This window comes from Gadus macrocephalus, chromosome 10 (assembly GCF_031168955.1).
Source record: "Gadus macrocephalus chromosome 10, ASM3116895v1".
Taxonomy (NCBI): Eukaryota; Metazoa; Chordata; class Actinopteri; order Gadiformes; family Gadidae; genus Gadus; species Gadus macrocephalus.
Window position 1 is genome coordinate 13,425,751 of NC_082391.1, and position 17,885 is coordinate 13,443,635.

General features: G+C 45.9%; 1 protein-coding gene across 2 annotated transcripts; it reads right to left on the reverse strand.

Annotated features, from left to right (window-relative positions):
- Nucleotides 1-16,242, reverse strand: hrh2a (histamine receptor H2a). Of its 2 annotated transcripts, none has more exons than XM_060062507.1 (4): nt 15,962-16,242; nt 2,319-3,765; nt 1,736-1,901; nt 1-1,005 (listed from the first exon to the last, which is right to left on the reverse strand). In XM_060062507.1, exons 2-4 carry the CDS (start codon nt 3,340-3,342, stop codon nt 999-1,001), a joined length of 1,197 nt encoding a protein of 398 aa, XP_059918490.1. In that variant the 5' UTR covers nt 3,343-3,765; nt 15,962-16,242; the 3' UTR covers nt 1-998. The 2 variants fall into 2 exon arrangements, with proteins under 2 accessions (XP_059918490.1, XP_059918491.1); XM_060062508.1 differs by lacking the exon at nt 15,962-16,242 and adding an exon at nt 3,866-4,634.
- Between the last annotated feature and the right edge of the window lie 1,643 nt (nt 16,243-17,885).

The window sequence follows — 17,885 nt, forward strand, 5'->3', positions numbered from 1 at the left end:
TGAGTTAAAGCATCAGGTTTATTTGGCTGCCTGACTGAATAAGAAACTAATAAAATCGTTATACTGGATACATTTTCAGTTCATTCTGCAGCAAGTATCCCCACATCAAAACACCCTTTTGAAACACTGTTTTAATTTATACTTAGGCCCTACCTGCTCCTGTCATCCATATCGTCATGCTGAGTTGCAGTTCTTCTTGCTTCCTCTTGGGTGCAGTGCCGTCTGAGTATGTGTGGACTTCAAGTTGTTTTCCCGTTGAAATATAACAGGGGCTAGCCCTACTGCTACTTCGAATCATCGGTCCTCCTCAAAGTGACAATATTTGAGGCCGAACAAGAGATAACGATTGGCACAACTTAGTTCTTAAATACATCTGGATAACATAATCTTGTGTACCTGCGAGATAAACGCAGGAGTTGAAAAGCTCTGCTCCTTCCTGTTTGAAAGATGTCGACGAAAGGAGGGCTGACAAACAGGCAAACAGCCATCGGATCAAAACAACACTTTATATATTTCCTTTCACATTGTGAAAAAGTAACAAGAACAAGTTAAGCATAACAATGAGTTTTTCAAGTTGAAAATAAATTAGACATCGACCAGCATCAGTCTTCTCGTCGTCGCTCTGCATGGTCCCTGTTGGATATCTCCAACAGGGTATCAGTCTCTCACATGCTGTCACTCAGCCTTCCCCGCAGTCTTGGATAACGCAGCATCTTTTGTTGCTAGGCAGCGCTTGTCTCTATAAACGGTGAGATTCATCCTTGTTCAAGGAGTTTCGCTTCATCACTTTGTCTAGCAAAAGAGTTGAATGTGACATGATGTTATACACATGATGTTCGTTTTCTCCCCCACTAACTGTACCTTGGAAAAATCAAGAATGCAGTCCAGCACACATCTTTAATCCACCGTTCTGGATGTTTCTATCTGTGCCCTCAAGGTTGCTAGAAGGGGGCCGGGCGGCCGGTGAACACAACATCCTCCTCTCTTGTTCAGCGTCATCATGACCTGCTCAAACAGGTAAAAATAAGATAATTACAAAGAGATAACATGAATAATTGACTGTATTTTTCGGTGATGCCCACCAGTAACCTGACTTGCGGGGTTTTAGGGGCTACTGGCGTGTAAACGACTTAATGGCTTGCACACACAATGTTAAATTTAAGCGTTTCTTTTTGGATGGTTTAACCGCGGAGAAGTTCTGTGAAACGGCAAGCTAACACTAACGGAGAGAGGAGAGGCCATTCTCATCTAAGTCGACGTTGTTTAGGTTCAGTATCTCCTAAATGACCCACTACTAGATTGATAACGTGCCGTCTGTAAAGGTACATTAATTAACCCCTAACTCATTATTTTGTATGGGTATCATAGCATTATTATGTATCATGAGTTTAAATGTTTAGGTTAGGGTGAGTGGGTTAGGGTTAACCCTATCCCTATTCGAATACCGTAGTTAATGTGAACATCAAACATGCATATTTGATGTTCATGTTTCCTAATGGTGCTCATGAACACCATTGGTGAATGCTTACTAGACCAATAGTTAGCGGGTACATTTATCCCTACGGTTATTAATGCTTAAAACTGCATTAACTAAAGTTAATTAATTGTTATTTAATGTAACCTTATTATAAAGTGATGCCTCTATTACCCATCGAAGGCTCATAGCGTCTCAGAGTCACTGTGTTCTCTATGTTGCATTTATCAACCTCGATTTATTTAAATGATGACAAACTACCTTTCATTGCCATTGACGTCTGTTGGAGTGAAACCATTCGTGAGCTGGTTGTCAATGGGGCGGTTGTTGACCTCCTCCAACGCATGTGGTTCCTCGGCTAAGCCTGCGCTGCAGTTGGCGGAGTTGTGACCACACAGCAATGTCACCTCTGTAAGCTCGTTCCCCGCTGGAACAGAGCAAACAAGCAACCCAACGTTTGATTTGAGTCTGTAGTCCATAATGTGGACAGCTTTACCTTGGTTCATGGGAACAGGCTGCAGTGCACATTCTGATGCATAGTGAGACAGGAGAATGCCGTTATGCAAGCACACCTCTCTGGGTAGCAGAGTTAATGCTGCTTTAGCAAGGTGGTTCAACTGCAGCCTTGACGGGAGACTAAGTCAGCATAAAGGTGCAATCAACTTAGCCACAGTTTGTGTTAGTTTACGAGGTCATCTGAAACACCCACACTAAAAACAGGTTATTCTGTATCCGTACCGGTGACCCTTTATCAAACTTTAAAGTGATCACTGGACCTCAACAGCACATACAGATCTGACCGGATTAAGCCCTCCTTATCTTCCGGGACCTCAGCGGGCTTTACCTGCTAGCGGACACTGGTGCCTGCTCCACGCCTCCCGGTACTTCGGCCAGCGGCAGCCCAGCAGGCGGGCGTACGCCGACCGGAAGTCCCTGTTGAGCGCCGCGTAGAGGATGGGATTGAGGGCGGAGTTGGCGTAGCCCAGCCACAGCACCACCTCGTACAGCGTGCCCGACAGCACCTGCTCCTTCACGCCCGCCACGTTGAACAGGATGAAGTAGGGCAGCCAGCACACGGTGAACGCCCCGATGACGGCCGCCAGCGTCACCGTGGCCTTGTGCTCCCGCAGCGCCACGGCGGTGACACTGGAGGCGACGGTCGTCGTGGTGCAGCGGCCATTGCCTCCGGCGTCGTAGCTGGTGACGACGCACGCCGGCCGGGAGCCAATGATGCGCTTGGCCTGGGAGCGGGCGATGCGCAGGATGCGGTAGTAGGTGCAGCACATGACCAAGAGCGGCAGGAAGAAGGTGATCAGGGAGTCCGTGAGCGCGTACGCGCCGTTCAGCTCAAAGTTGCACGCCCGCTGGTACTTGCCGGGCCGGTGGTTCTGCACGGTGCCGTTGGGCGTGTTCCACCCCATGTGGATGGGCAGGAAGGACACGGCCAGGGACACGGTCCACACGGACGCCATGGCCACGGCCACGCGGCCCGGCAGCACCAGGGCGGCGTAGCGCAACGGCATGGTGACGGCCAGGAAGCGGTCCATGCTGATGGCCAGCAGCGTCAGGATGGAGGCGGTGCACAGCATGATGTCCAGGGAGATGTAGATGTTGCAGAAGACGGGCCCCAGGGGCCACTCGTCGGTCAGCTGCAGCAGGGCGGAGAAGGGCAGCACCAGCAGGCCCAGCAGCAGGTCGGTGACGGCCAGCGACACGATGAAGCAATTGGTGAGGCAGCGGAGGCGGCGCGTGGCGCACACGGCGACGCACACCAGCACGTTGCCGCTGACGGTGAGCAGGATGAGGAGGCAGAGCGAGGCGCCCAGCAGTACCGTCAGGGGGGTGTTCGAGGGGGGGTGTCCCTCCATGCTCTGGTGGCTACTCGACCCGCGGCCTAGTTGTAGAAGATGAGGACGAACATTCTAGCCACGGCTAGCCGTACGCTTCTGTAGAGGGCACCGGGTTTCATGGCCACAAGTCTTGGAAAGAAATCATGGTGGATTTGACGACCGGCGGATAGAGAGCGAGTGGAGACGCAACCCTGACTGGGTGGATCACTTCCACCCTAGCTTGAGCCCTGATTATAAGTCACTCTTGGACTGTTCAGGAGGGAAGGAGGGTTTTGTACATTTTGGTGCATTTGACGTTGGTACGTTGTAGCGTCATGTTTGGCAGTTGAAGTAAAATGTTGGTTGTTTCAGCAGCTGCCCTCTTCTCACAATGGCTGGATCATGGTGGCTGTGTTCATCTAGCCGCCAGGTTCGATGCCATCTCCTAGACTGCAGTGGCACCTAGTGGACAGAAGTAGAAACAGCAATATTATAACGCTGCATAGTCAAGGTTATTATTAAACATCTACTTGAGTTAGTATGGTGCACAGCACAAGCTCACCGATATTTAGTTCATCTGAATGTCTCTCAAGGCTGAGAGACATTGTGACTTTGAGTGGGGTTTAATAAACTAGCTTTATCTGCACGTATGAGTCAGAAAATGAGAAATGTGAGTTCCGACCAAAGTTTCATATCCTTTTTTCATAGTGCAATGAGGTTGTTCAATACTGAAGTCATGCTTGGGTCACAGATTAAGGCAAAGAACCTGAATATTGATCATTTGAATTCATAAATATAGACGGATGAAAAATAACACATGTTTATGAACGCCAAAATCATCAATATGTTGATTATTATATCATCAAAATAATCAACATATTCAAGGAAATTATTTCCTTTGTTCAGATTCCTTGCTGCTTTATTATATCACATTAAAGCACGATTTGGCTGTGCCAGAAAGGAAAAGATTATTTTTCAGTAGTCCAGTTATTATCGATTGTTTTTCCAGAAGTTACATTGTTGTCCATGGAAATTAAATGAAAGGGGTACTATATTAAAGATGTTGTAAGTAAGATTTAAGAGCTGCTATTTGAGTGTAAAATGTTAGAAATGCCAGAGCCATCCGTCATGTGAGAGAAACGCTCTGAGAAATCTGTTCTGGATGACTGCGCCCCTGCTTCAAAGCGGACAATATACATTTTAGACTGATCCCTGATTCGTTCCGGGAGTCCATCTTGCCTTTAGTTTAAAACCCATGCGGTGCATAGCGTCCGTATCTCCACCAGGTGGGAAGGCAAGACTCAATGGCAGAGAAGGGAGAGGAGGGGGGGGGAGGGGGAATAACAAACCAAATAAGGGGGCAGGCACCTTATTTGGGTTGTATATTTTCAAAATCTTGCTCTCTTATGCTCCTTCTTTATAACTCTCAGTATAACATGGTGTATTGGATATCTTATACAAGTTATGATTATTAATAAGAACCACAACAACAACAACAACACTTAATATGTTCCTTCTTAGTACATACAATTGCATTTTATCCAAGCGATTGCAATAAAGTGCATGGAGCGCTTGAGAATGCACTATATATTCAGTGAAGGACACACCACATTCAAGTTCACAGGGTTTGCTGTGCAGAAAACATTACCACCCTCACGCTCACATTCCCTCTCTCTCTGTACAGTCTCTTTTGCCACCAATAAAGTTCAGCAGACAGGTCTTGTACCAACATAGCTGGCAACGAGAAACATCCAAGGTTTACAAATGCATGGTCTGAGCTACACAAAAGGTCATTCAGAAATAGTTATGATAGTTATGATAAACACAGTTACCTACTGCTTTGGCAACAAAACCATGGAACTGGTCCCCGTGCAGGCTCAGTACGGCTGGCTTCATCTGGGGGAATGTGGACTATGACTATCTCGTACCTAGCACCTAAAAGTGTGTTTGCGTGTGGTTGGGTGCAGGCAGCTGCTTGCGTCAGTGGTCGTCCGTTATCTGCCCATATATTTTCCAAAGTTGTAATGGATATCGGGACCTTTGCCAGACTTGGTGCAAAGCCATTCACTTATCAGTGAGAACTTAGCACACCGCGGCTTAAGATGCGCACAGCGGGTTTCAAAGCGACAGGGGAGAAACAGTACAGTGCTTTTAATAGTTCAGTGAATGTATTTTCCGATGCAACCATTAAAGGCACCCAGTGCAACTTTATGTAAACATTCAATGAAAAATAAACATTCAATTTCTAGTCTTTTTTACACGTAGTAAGTTTCAATAACTCCATACCATTACATATCGACATTCAAGGAGCAAAGATGAGACGTCGTTGTGTGGTGAGAACTGATAGAAAATCGTAAACAACAACAATCGCCGGTGGGGAGAAGCCATTTTTCCATTGACTGGAAGCCTGCTTTATTTATTGTAGGTTACAAAAAATAAAGAAAATGGCGGCATTGTTGTTGTTATCGATTTTGTATCAGTTCTCACCACACAACGACGTGTAAAAAAGACTAGAAATTGAATGTTTATTTTTAAGCCTCGAAAGTTGCACTGGGTGCCTTTAAGTGGAGAGAGAGAGACATAGACAGAGATAGACATAGACAGAGACAGAAATATACATTAAAAACCTGTAAGCTTCGTTTCCCTTTCTGGGAAGCGTTGCATTGTTGCACTCCAACCCCCCCTAGACATCATACCTAGACTACCTGCCTTCCCCTTTCATCTAGAGCAAACACTGCTATCACTGCAGCTAACCCCCAAAGCCTAGCTCTCATACGCACATTGGAGCGCAGCATGCTTATACTACCAATCTAAACCTCCGGGAGCAAACATCTCACTCACACACACACACACACACACACACACACACACACACACACACACACACACACACACACACTGCTCTTGTGCCCAATGTCCTTTTGCTTTCTCTCACGCATACAGACACGACTACAGAAATAGTTTGGCAGTAGTTTAATGTGGCCAATGACGGCAGCATTGGGCCGATAGAGCTTCCCAGATATGGACATCTATTATGGGTACTGTAGCTGTTTGTCACAATGAGAACCTTGCTAAAGTGGCATTAACTCTGCTACCCAGAGTGGTGTGTGTGTGTGTGTGTGTGTGCCATGCGTGCATGTGTGCGCCTGCGCATGTGTGCACTTGCATACAGGCATGCTCATGCCTGAATATGCATCAGAATGTGCCCTGCATCCTGTTCCCATCTGTGTGTATAAGAGTAGGATTATAAACAGATGTGTCTCATTTGTTTACTTTTTGTGTAAACACTTTGTTCTGACCGTCAGACAAAATTCGTGTGAAAAGTTTTTTTTTTTGAATGAAAAAAACTGCTTATGTACGGTGGCGCTGAGCATTCACCAAATAAAAAAAAGTTTCACAGCTAATGTAGCCGTTAGCACACTCAGGATCTCGTAATTACGAGATAATATCTCGTAATTACGAGATAAGGATCTCGTAATTACGAGATAAGGATCTCGTAATTACGAGAAAAGATCTCGTAATTACGAGATAAGATATCATATTTACGACATAAGGAAATCGTTTACGAGAAAAGGATCACGCCTCTCATTCATAAATAACGTTGCTGGCGAGCAGCAGGCCGGCAAAGATGACGCTATCCGACGCTATCGTATTTAATCTCCTGCTCGGGTTGAGGCAATGGGAAATATTGATGTTCCTTAAAAGTGAGGAGGGCATTAATATAAGTATGTCAACATTGCGCAGACATCTGAAGTCATTGGGACTGTTCAGGAGAAAAGCCCAGTCGGAGCTGCTACAAGTGGCTCTCTTCCTGCAGGAGCAGTTGAACCAGTACGGGATGCTTGTTCCATAATTTGATGTGCCAAAGCCCCTCGAATATTGACGCGTTAATTGTTCAGTGGAACCCAGAAGTGGAAATGTTGTTGTCATGGTGGTTTAAAGGGCATGTGGCTGGCCCCTCACATTGCGGCTCTTAAAAGTTGAATACAGCAGTGCATTATGTGTTTAACTTTATACTATGCATTATTGTTCAGAAAACGTCTTACCTCAAGCTCTTTTCCAATTAATGAGCTAAATTGTTTTTATACAAATCAATAAAATATTGTTTTTGTGGGGAAATATATTTTTTGTCCCACTGCCCTCATTAGATTTTGTTTTAATATTGGCTGTGACAGTATGTCACATAATTAATGTATTCAAATTTAAAATACTATGTAAAATACATAGTTAAGGCAAACCCTGTCAGTTGTTAAATTATTAAAAAAAAACCTTCACAGTGGTATAATTATTAATGAGCACATACCACTGACTGAAGTGATCTATTGCTTTTATACAACGGTTACTATTATGGCAAAACGAAAGTCATAGACACACTACATTAAAAAACAACAAGAAAGTCAAAGTAGCTGTTTTATTAAAGAATACAAAAAAGTAATCCCTCCTGGCTGCCTTCAAAATGCACGACGGTCGCTATGCAACACACTTTAGCGTCCCTCCGAGAGAAGGCTCGGCTAGAGCGGTTCGCCGGCAATTTATCAGGTCCGACTGGGCTTTTCTCCTGAACAGTCCCAATGACTTCAGATGTCTGCGCAATGTTGACATACTTATATTAATGCCCTCCTCACTTTTAAGGAACATCCATATTTCCCAATGCCTCAACCCGAGCAGGAAATAAAGTACGATAGCGTCGGATAGCGTCATCTTTGCTGGCCAATGACTTCAGATGTCTGCGCAATGTTGACATACTTATATTAATGCCCTCCTCACTTTTAAGGAACATCAATATTTCCCATTGCCTCAACCCGAGCAGGAGATTAAATACGATAGCGTCGGATAGCATCATCTTTGCCGGCCTGCAGCTAGCCAGCAACGTTATTTATGAATGAGAGGCGTGATCCTTTTCTCGTAAACGAGTTCCTTATGTCGTAAATATGATATCTTATCTCGTAATTACGAGATCCTTATCTCATAATTACGAGATCCGTATCTCGTAATTACGAGATCCGTATCTCGTAATTACGAGATATTTTCTCGTAATTACGAGATCCTTATCTCGTAATTACGAGATATTATCTCGTAATTACGAGATCCTGAGTGTGCTAACGGCTACATTAGCTGTGAAACTTTTTTTTATTTGGTGAATGCTCAGCGCCACCGTACTTATGATTAAGAAACGTATTTATTATATGCAGATCTTCCATCAGGATGTGTTTGTTGCAGAAGCTCTTACACGCATCCTTAAAACCCCAATGAGATGAACCCAGACAAGTGTGTGCCCCTTTCGGGCACACACATGACTTTTGGGTCTTCCATCCTAACCCTTGACCCTTTGGTCTTGTAAAACCAAACAATAAAACACACCGTCCCCAGAAAGACATTCCTTGTATTTTTTGTTTTACCAGTACACCTCCATTACTGTGAGACTTTGTAACTTGATTCAAGAAAGTATAAAACAAAAGTCAATAGCCGCATTCGCAGGTAATGGCATTTGAAGAGGATATGATAACGATTGCTGAGTGCTGTGTCTTCTAATCTACAGGAAGCCGGAAAGCAGCTGGGCTGTGGCTCTATATCGCTGCATGGGAGAGCCCTGCAGTATGTCTTTCATATTCAGTGCTTGCTTAGCATGCCACATAATAGAGGGACGATGTGTAGGATTTAAAACATAGACATTTCTGTCAATTGCCAATGTAGGAACATGTAATTTTACGGAATAAATGGGACCTACACAGACTTCTCCGTTAGTGTTTGTCTTATATATCGGAAATCCGATTTATCGTCCCGATATTGGCGTCATCCACCTGCGATATTACTAATGTGGTGTTTGCCCTATGCCCTATCTGAATTATTCTGCACCGCTGAACTGCCGTTGCTCAGCCCCAGCGCTGGATTTTCAGCTCTGCTCACTTTAACAATGTCACTAATTAAAACACGGGCCCTGAAAAACGATATCAGACGATTCCAACGCAGAAATAAGAACGATTTACATCTTAGCGTGTCCTTGGTGCCCTAGTATATAATGAAGAGCTATCTTTAGCCAGATCCTATTATGGTCTAGTTATTTGTTGTTCTGTTTGTATCGTGTAGTTAGTTTGTACTATCACTGCAAAGGCGTTGGCGCTCCACGCCTAGCTCTCATACGCACATTGGAGCGCAGCATGCTTATACTACACACACACACACACACACACACACACACACACACACAGCATGCTTATACTACACACACACACACACACACACACACACACACACACACACACACACACACAAGGTTGTTTACCTCTCAAAGTCAAAACCTTCCGCCTGATTGTCGGGGTGCATCTTCACTCATTCTGCACCGTCCTTTTTACCCACCAGATGTTTGCCTTTTGTCTTTGTGTTTGGGAAGGAAGCTGCTTAGTTTGTACTGAGACGTGAGGGTGGAGCGATCTATGTGCCTTGGACTGGGAAAGTCGTTGCGGCACCCCGATGTAAATCATCCCTTTGGATTGTTCCCTGTGATACTCTGCCTGGATTCACCAGGGCTGCCGCATTTGAATGCTGGTTAATCCATTCAAATGTGAGCAGGCTAAAATAGAACACAAAAACCACCTACAAAACCCTGGGCACTGGAAAATGGCAGAACGAATCAGACATTTTCTGGATTTGATCTATGTCGACTCCATGCCCCTTTTAAGCTCTGTACCTGGTTACTAGAGATGGGTTGGTCGGACTGTCATTTGTTAAAGGTTGGGTATGCGATTTGCGAAACGCCAGCAGATTTTGAAAATACACAACTCAAATGGTCCTACCCCCTCTCCTTCAACGCTGACTCTGACTCCACCCATTCCAAGTACCTGGACGCGCAATCATGCACGAGCGCGAACAGAGATGCACGAGAGCGAGCCAGGCTAGCGTAGGTTTTCGTTTAACAACATGGCACTACATTCAGCTGTAAGTTGCACCCAGTACCGCGGGAAGTAGGGGTGCTGGGGGTGCTGCAACACCCCCTGTCCGAGGCCCTGTCTTATCACAGAAAACAATCATTTCTAAAAACTCCGGCCAAAGTGGAGATTTCTGAAAACGCCGGTTATGTGTTGTCGTGTCAACGGGGAGAAACTGGATTTTAGGTTCTGAAGCGTGACATTATGCACCAGGAAATGCTTAACGTCATGTGAGCGCCCGCTGTACCGTATTGGTCCGAATATAAACACAAACCCCATTGTAAGACGACCTATATTTGGAAAAAAGATTTGAAGACCAGATCTTGTTTTTATGAATAAATAAATTGTATTCATTGAAATAATACACGAAAATAAAAAGGCATAGAATAAAACACTGCATTGCCACTAAACAGTAGTGCAAATAGGCCGTACTGATGTGTACACCAAAGACTATTCCTGACACTCCTCTGCCCCGCTGTGTTCGCTCTGGCTGTGGTCGCTCCGAACTGTTTCGGCCCGTGGCAAAGCGAGTCATCCTCGCTGCTGTCCAAGGCATTTTGAGACGCAGCATTTATTTAATGCTCATATGACCTAGTGCTGAAAAAAGGTTATATGAAAAAGTGTGAGGGTAGCGGTGGTGCGCTAAACTTGTTCTGTGAGCAGCTGGATGTGAACCATGGTGTGAAGAAAGTAAACACAACGATCGATTTTCAACTGTGCGCGCATGCACTGGTGTAATTGAGCTGCGCTGCTATATATCTTTTTTATCAATGTAACGAGTTGCGAGTCTAGTGCAGGCTGAGTTATTTTTTTTCCAGCACCCCCTGCTGAGAATACGTTCTCGCGGCTATGGTTGCACCAGATGTTATAAACATTAAACGGTCACATAAATCATTACTATTTTTAGAAAATGTATGTTTGTTTCATATAATTGTATTGGAAGTCCTGGTTTTCACTAGGGTTGCTGCGGTGTGGACATTTTCACAACGAGTAATACACTCGTCTCAACACCGGTATTACCGAGTATAAACGGTATAAACTTTGAAACTATGTCAACCGCCACACAAGCATCGGTTTTTAGACCCTTCTCGTCCTTCAGTTGCCGCCAACGTTCGAAAGCAGCGCCTAGGATTATTCTTGATTTCAGTTTTTCTCTTTCAGCGTTTTTATTATCAATTACTCTCTGAAAAAGAGTTTTCCTTCTCTTTGCTGGTGGTGGTGGTGGTGGTGGTGGGGATGGTGGCGTCTTGTCTGCCATGGAAATTGTCTTCTACTGCTAGGTCCAAATGTGGATTAACTAGTTCCAGTAGCTACCGCAGGATAACAACAAACAGGAGCTTGCTCTGGGTCACGAGCTCTGGGTCACGAGTACTGCACGAAGGGGTCGCGCGCGGGGCGCGGGGGAGGGGGAGTGCAGTACGACCGTTTGATTGACGTACTTACTGTCCAATGCAACGAGGTGGCAATCCAAATGATTGGCTGGAGTTTTTCGAGCCCTGCCCGTTCCACAGATGATTGACTTGTTTAATTTTCATGTCAGTACTTCTAACTCAGTGGCTGTAAGCGGGTTATGATAAGGATTTCAAGTAATTTTGCAAAAATGGCCAAAAAAGCAAATTCCGTACCCAACCTTTAAGTATTTTATTGTTAAATGTGCAGAAACACAGAAACTTGGTACCGAAACCCTGGGCAAGCTACCAAATCATCTAGCATAAGGCTACCCCTAAAGCCTGTAAGCCCTAAGCAACATGATAGCTAAGCTATGATGATATGATGGATTGTTATCCCACTTATCCCACTGTGCGATAACTTTTGCACAATGAAGATGGATGACTTTGTCAGTCTCCGAATAGGTTTCGAATAATAATAATAATAATAATAATAATAATAATACATTTAATTTAGAGGCGCCTTTCAAGACACCCAAGGTCACCTTACAGAGCATATAGTCATCATTCAAAACTATGTAAAACAGACTAGGAATAAAAGGAAAACAGAGGTTAAACATGAAGAATAATAATAATTAATAACACTCAAAGACGCCTAAAGTGAAGGGGGGACCTCACTAACCACCACCAATATGTAGCACCCACTTGGGTGATGCACGGCAGCCAATCGGTGCCAGAACGCTCACTACACACCAGCTTGAGGTGGAGAGTTAGGGATGAGGTGGAGAGTGAGTGAAAAGAACATATTTAAACACTATCGACCATATTTAAACACTGTCGATCACATTTAAACAATATCGACCACATGTAAACCCTATCGCCCACATTTAAACACTATCACCCACATTTAAACACTATGGACCACACGTAAACCCTATCGACCACATTTAAACACTATCGCCCACATTTAAACACTATCGCCCACATTTAAACACTATGGACCACATTTAAACACTATGGACCACATGTAAACCCTATCGACCACATGTAAACCCTATCGACCATATATAAACACTATCGACCACATTTAAACATGTAAACCCTATCGACCACAATTAAACACTATCGACCACAATTAAACACTATCGACCACATTTAAACATGTAAACCCTATCGACCACATTTAAACACTATCGCCCACACCTACACACTATCGACCACATTTAAACACTAGCGACCACATTTAAACATGTAAACCCTATCAACCACATTTAAACATGTAAACCCCTCTCGACCACATTTAAACCCTGTGAGTAGGCATTACTCTGTAGACATCTATGTAAAGCCTCGGTCTTTCATTTGACTGTAGGTAAATGGTATCAAAATGTAAGCATGCTATTGATCTGGCTGAATATTTGATGAGATCCATTTTTAAAACCAGTTCACACTGGTTTGTGAACATTTTCTTATCAACCTGATGATAAAGATGGCCCACCGTGAGGAAGACAGTGAGGCAGACCAAGATAACATATGGAGCTCATTTACATGTGGCACTCACCCGAAGTTCACACGACAGGCCACATGACAGGCCAACACAGCCCACAGAAAGCCATCTACACTTTCGCCCAAACAGTACTTCTTCAAATAAAACAGGCTATTTTTGGATCTTTGCCGGCCACCTACCAACGATGCTCGCTGATTAGACTGCTTGGTGCAAACCGCCTTTTCACTTGGGCTGTAAGTTAATAAGTAACCACTTCAAAGGGGCAGCGTTTGACATTGAAGACTAATTCACAAACATCTTTTATGCTTCTCCTCAATGCCAATTACAGTGGCGTTATGGCCTCATGGCCTAATTCGTCCTAATCTCCTCCAAATTTATAGTGACATGGAGGCAATGTGAGGTGCATTCACTTCCTCCAGAGGGAAATCTGTAATTTAGTCTACATTTATGTTATGGGATGACCGGTTGCCTGGTTACCGTTGCTTGGTTTGGCCACGCAGGATGAGCAGTGGAATCCCAATAAGAGAGAGAGAGAGAGAGAGAGAGAGAGAGAGAGAGAGAGAGAGAGAGAGAGAGAGAGAGAGAGAGAGAGAGAGAGAGAGAGAGAGAGAGAGAGAGAGAGAGAGAGAGAGAGAGAGAGAGAGAGAGATCAGCACAGCACAGAGATGTGAGAGAAACAAACAGGCAGACAGTACGGCAGACAGGCAGCAGCCGGACAGACAGAAGAAGGGAAAGACAGACAAGTGACCAGACACACAGACAAGCAGCAGCTAGACAGGCAGCTTGCCATAGGTATACAGATTGATAGACATCCTTAGACTATTAGCAGTGACAACAGAGGTCCAGGCATATTAAATATACATGGTCCCTTGCTGCGTGCCATGGAACTGCCACAGACACACACACACACACACACACACACACACACACACACACACACACACACACACACACACACACACACACACACACACACACACAATGAGGTCACAAAGGAGCAGCAGATTGCTGTCATTATATATCCATTCCGCCTCTGCCACACCTCATTTATGTCAACATGGTAGCTTCCGTGTTGTGAATGCCTCTGCCTAACAAACGTCTCTGTAATGATGCTCACACATGCCACCTACGTTGAACTCTCCCTCCACAACATCAGCCAACTCCCACCGCTAATCCTTCAAACCTTATGTATCATTATAATTGTAGTTGATACGGCGCTATAAAACCGATCACGAGTTGACAAGTTGAGCCGGTTTGCCCCATCCAACTACTGACGATCTTCGTCACTGTCAGAATCATGTGACGTATAGGACACACGCACACACACACACACACACACACACACACACACACACACACACACACACACACACACACACACACACACACACACACACACACACACACACACACACACACACACACACACACACACACACAAACACAAACAGAACTATCTGTGCATGTTTCCTGTAAAGTAGAACATAGAAGGAACTGAGAAACTCTCATAGCTCTCACAACATTATTTGGCATGGCAAGTCCAAATAAAGTATTCCAATTCCAGAAACACACTAGTTAACCCAGCGTAGAGATCTTATTTTGGTATGGGAGAAATTGACTACGACATTTAAAGGAAATGTATAATCGTTATCTTGCCTACATTCTATATGCATTCAACTCCTGACAGCCCTCTGAGGTGGACCTTATCGAGACAAACATCCCAAGACGTTTGACCCCTAAAGTGGTGATCCCTCGGACCTTAAGGATATCAGCCAAATGGGGATGTATGGAGGGGGCTTCAGAGTGACCATACAGAGGGAAGGAGCCCTTTAATGGATTAGGTTTGGTTTGCTGGCGCCTGGTTCAATCAAATGGAGAAGAACTGAGGTGGAGAACACGAGAGGTATCCAATTTCTAGCCCCGGGACATAGGGGGTTGGTCAGTGCAGTCAGGAAGAATTCACACTGTTTGGGGACATAACCTGGAGCAAGATTTCAGACCCGGAGTTCTTTGGCATACCAATTCAGAAGTAAAGTGTTAATCTACGACACGGATAGCTTTTTGGAAAACATAATTTATTAATGTGGTGTATCGCAGCCAATACTGTGTTTTTTGTCAATAGGTGCATTATAAAACAATGGATATCATTAATTTTGGCCCTTCCCTTCTGTCACCCTTCATTGGCTCTACCGTAGAAGTCCCGGTGTTAAGCAATGTGAGCTTCCCTTTGTCGCTTTATCACGAAAACCACAGATCGCGGTTTCGGAGTGCCCGCCACATCCTTTATACGTGAGCGTTTGCACTCTTGAGTCCCTGAGATGCGTACAACCACACACACTCCTACACACCCAACACACTTGGGAGACGTTTGAAAAAGTCTGTTGGGTTTCTGTTGCCTATTTTAGGGCAGTCATTATCTGATTTGCTTAACGCAGTGACACCCTCCAGGTGTTTGTTTTGGTGAGCTGTCAGGTGGACGGACGCTGGCCGTGGTTTTGGTTGTCGTCTGTAAAATACGTTTTTTGTAGTAGATGTGAAATGAATTGCAGAACATGAAAGATAAAGGAACCAAAAGTATGCGTGCAAACACTACCTCTTATGTATTAGAGACAGCTGAAACCATAGCAACAAAGAAATTACATTATATTTTAATGAATGGAAAGTTAATCTTTTCTCCAATTACGCTCAAAATGGTCCCATACAGCAAGCAATGTTTATCCTTATCCCCTTATTCTGAAATAACCATCGATGACGATTTCTCAATGTCTACACCAATACCTTGATCCCGCCGAGGGACTTTCAGTCAAAAACAGTTAACACGAAACAATCTATTTACTCACCCAAGTTTCCCTGTGGCTGCGGTGATGTTCTGGTCGGCTCTGCTCTGCTCTGCTCCGCCCCAGCCCTCCTGCCAGGCTAGTGAACCACGGGATCACTGATGTGAGTGCGTCGATATCAGTGTGTGTGTGTGTGTGTGTGAGAGAGAGAGAGAGAGAGAAGGAGAGAGAGAGAGAGAGAGAGAGAGACAAAGACAAAGAGAGAGGGTATGGGTGGGAGGGAACTGGAAGTACAGGCTGTGGTGAGAACTGCAGATGCAAAGGCAATTGTCAGCTCTTGTTCACTTTTGTTTTATTTGTCTGTCTGTCTGCCTGTGTGTGTGTCCGTCCCCCTCTCTCTCTCTCTCTCTCTCTCTCTCTCTCTCTCTCTGTCTCTCTCTCTCTCTCTCTCTGTCTCTGTCTCTCTCTCTCAGTCTATGTCTCTCCCTATGGTAATTATTACCCTTGCTAAACCATCTTAATAGATCTACCATTGTCTTCCCTTGTGTCTCGCCCAGCGTTGATCTCCTATTGGCCTCCATGATGGAAACAACTTGGCAAAGCCTCGGGCGGCGCTACCTTTTGCACCACCCAACCTGTTCTATTCAGCCCCTTAGAGAAGCCGCTCCCCCCCCCCCACCCCCCCCCCCACACCACCATCACGAGCACCATCACTCTGCCACTTTGTAGGGAGTTAAAGGCATTGTCCACACACAGCTGTGGCCACCATCAAATGCACATGGGCCCAAATACAAAAACAACCTATAAATAGCCAGCAGACGGGACTATAGGCCGAGCCTTCCTATCACCGTGTGCATGTGGGAACGGACAGGCTCCTGCTGATGGAACTGCAGTAGGGGTAAGTCCGCTCTGATGAGTGGAATGGTAGGGTGGGTGCAATGGTTTGACAGCGTGACAGCATTTCATTTTGTGGGTCGTTTTTGGCACTGGTTGTCCCAGACTGATGTCAACGACCTCGCGGGTCAGACGGGCGTCTAAATCAATTTCTATTCCTGGTCCACGGCATGCACTCCTTGGTTCATTTTTCTGGGTTGACTTGGCGAATGGAGAGCTGGAGAGACAGGCTGACCCTGTCTCTCCTGTCTCTCCTGTCTCTCCTCACACACGCACACTCACACGCACACGCACACATACACACACATAGACTCCCTTGTTCTTGTTCCTCCTCTCCTCCCTCTCCCCTCTCCTCCCTTTCCTCCACTCTCCTCTCTCCTTACTCCACTCCCTCTCCCTTTCCTCCCTCTCCTCCCTTTCCCCTCTCTCCTCCCTCTCTCCCCTCCCCTCCCTCTCCCCCTCTCTCCTCCCTCTCCTCCCTCCTCCCTCTCCTCCCCCCTCCCTCTCCTCCCTCTCCCTCCACCCTCTTCCTCCTCCCTCTCCCTCCTCCTTCTCCCCCTCTCTCCTCCCTCTCCCCCCTCTCCCCCTCCTCCCTCCCCCTCCCTCTCCCCCCTCTCTCTCCCCCTCTCTCCTCCCTCTCCCTCCTCCCTCTCCCCCCTCCCTCTCCTCTCTCCTCCCTCCCGCCCTCCCCCCCTCCCTCTCCCCCTCTCTCCTCCCTCTCCCCCCCTCTCCCCCTCCCCCTCCCTCTCCCCCCTCTCTGTCCCCCTCTCTCCTCCCTCTCCCTCCTCCCTCTCCCCCCTCCCTCTCCTCTCTCCTCCCTCCCCCCCTCCCTCTCCCCCTCTCTCCTCCCTCTCCCCCCTCCCTCTCCTCTCTCCTCCCTCTCCCCCTCTCGCCTCCCTCTCCCCCTCTCTCCTCCCTCCTCCCCCCTTCCCCTCCTCCCTCTCTGAGTGTATCTCCCGAGTGGTGAGCAGGACATTGTGGCCAGGATCGCCCCGGAAGCTCCTCGTTGCTCTGTGTGTGTCTTTGTCTCCTTCTCTTGGCCTTATCTCAACTCGTCCCTTTGTCTTCGGTCTTTGGCGCTGTCTCCCCTTCC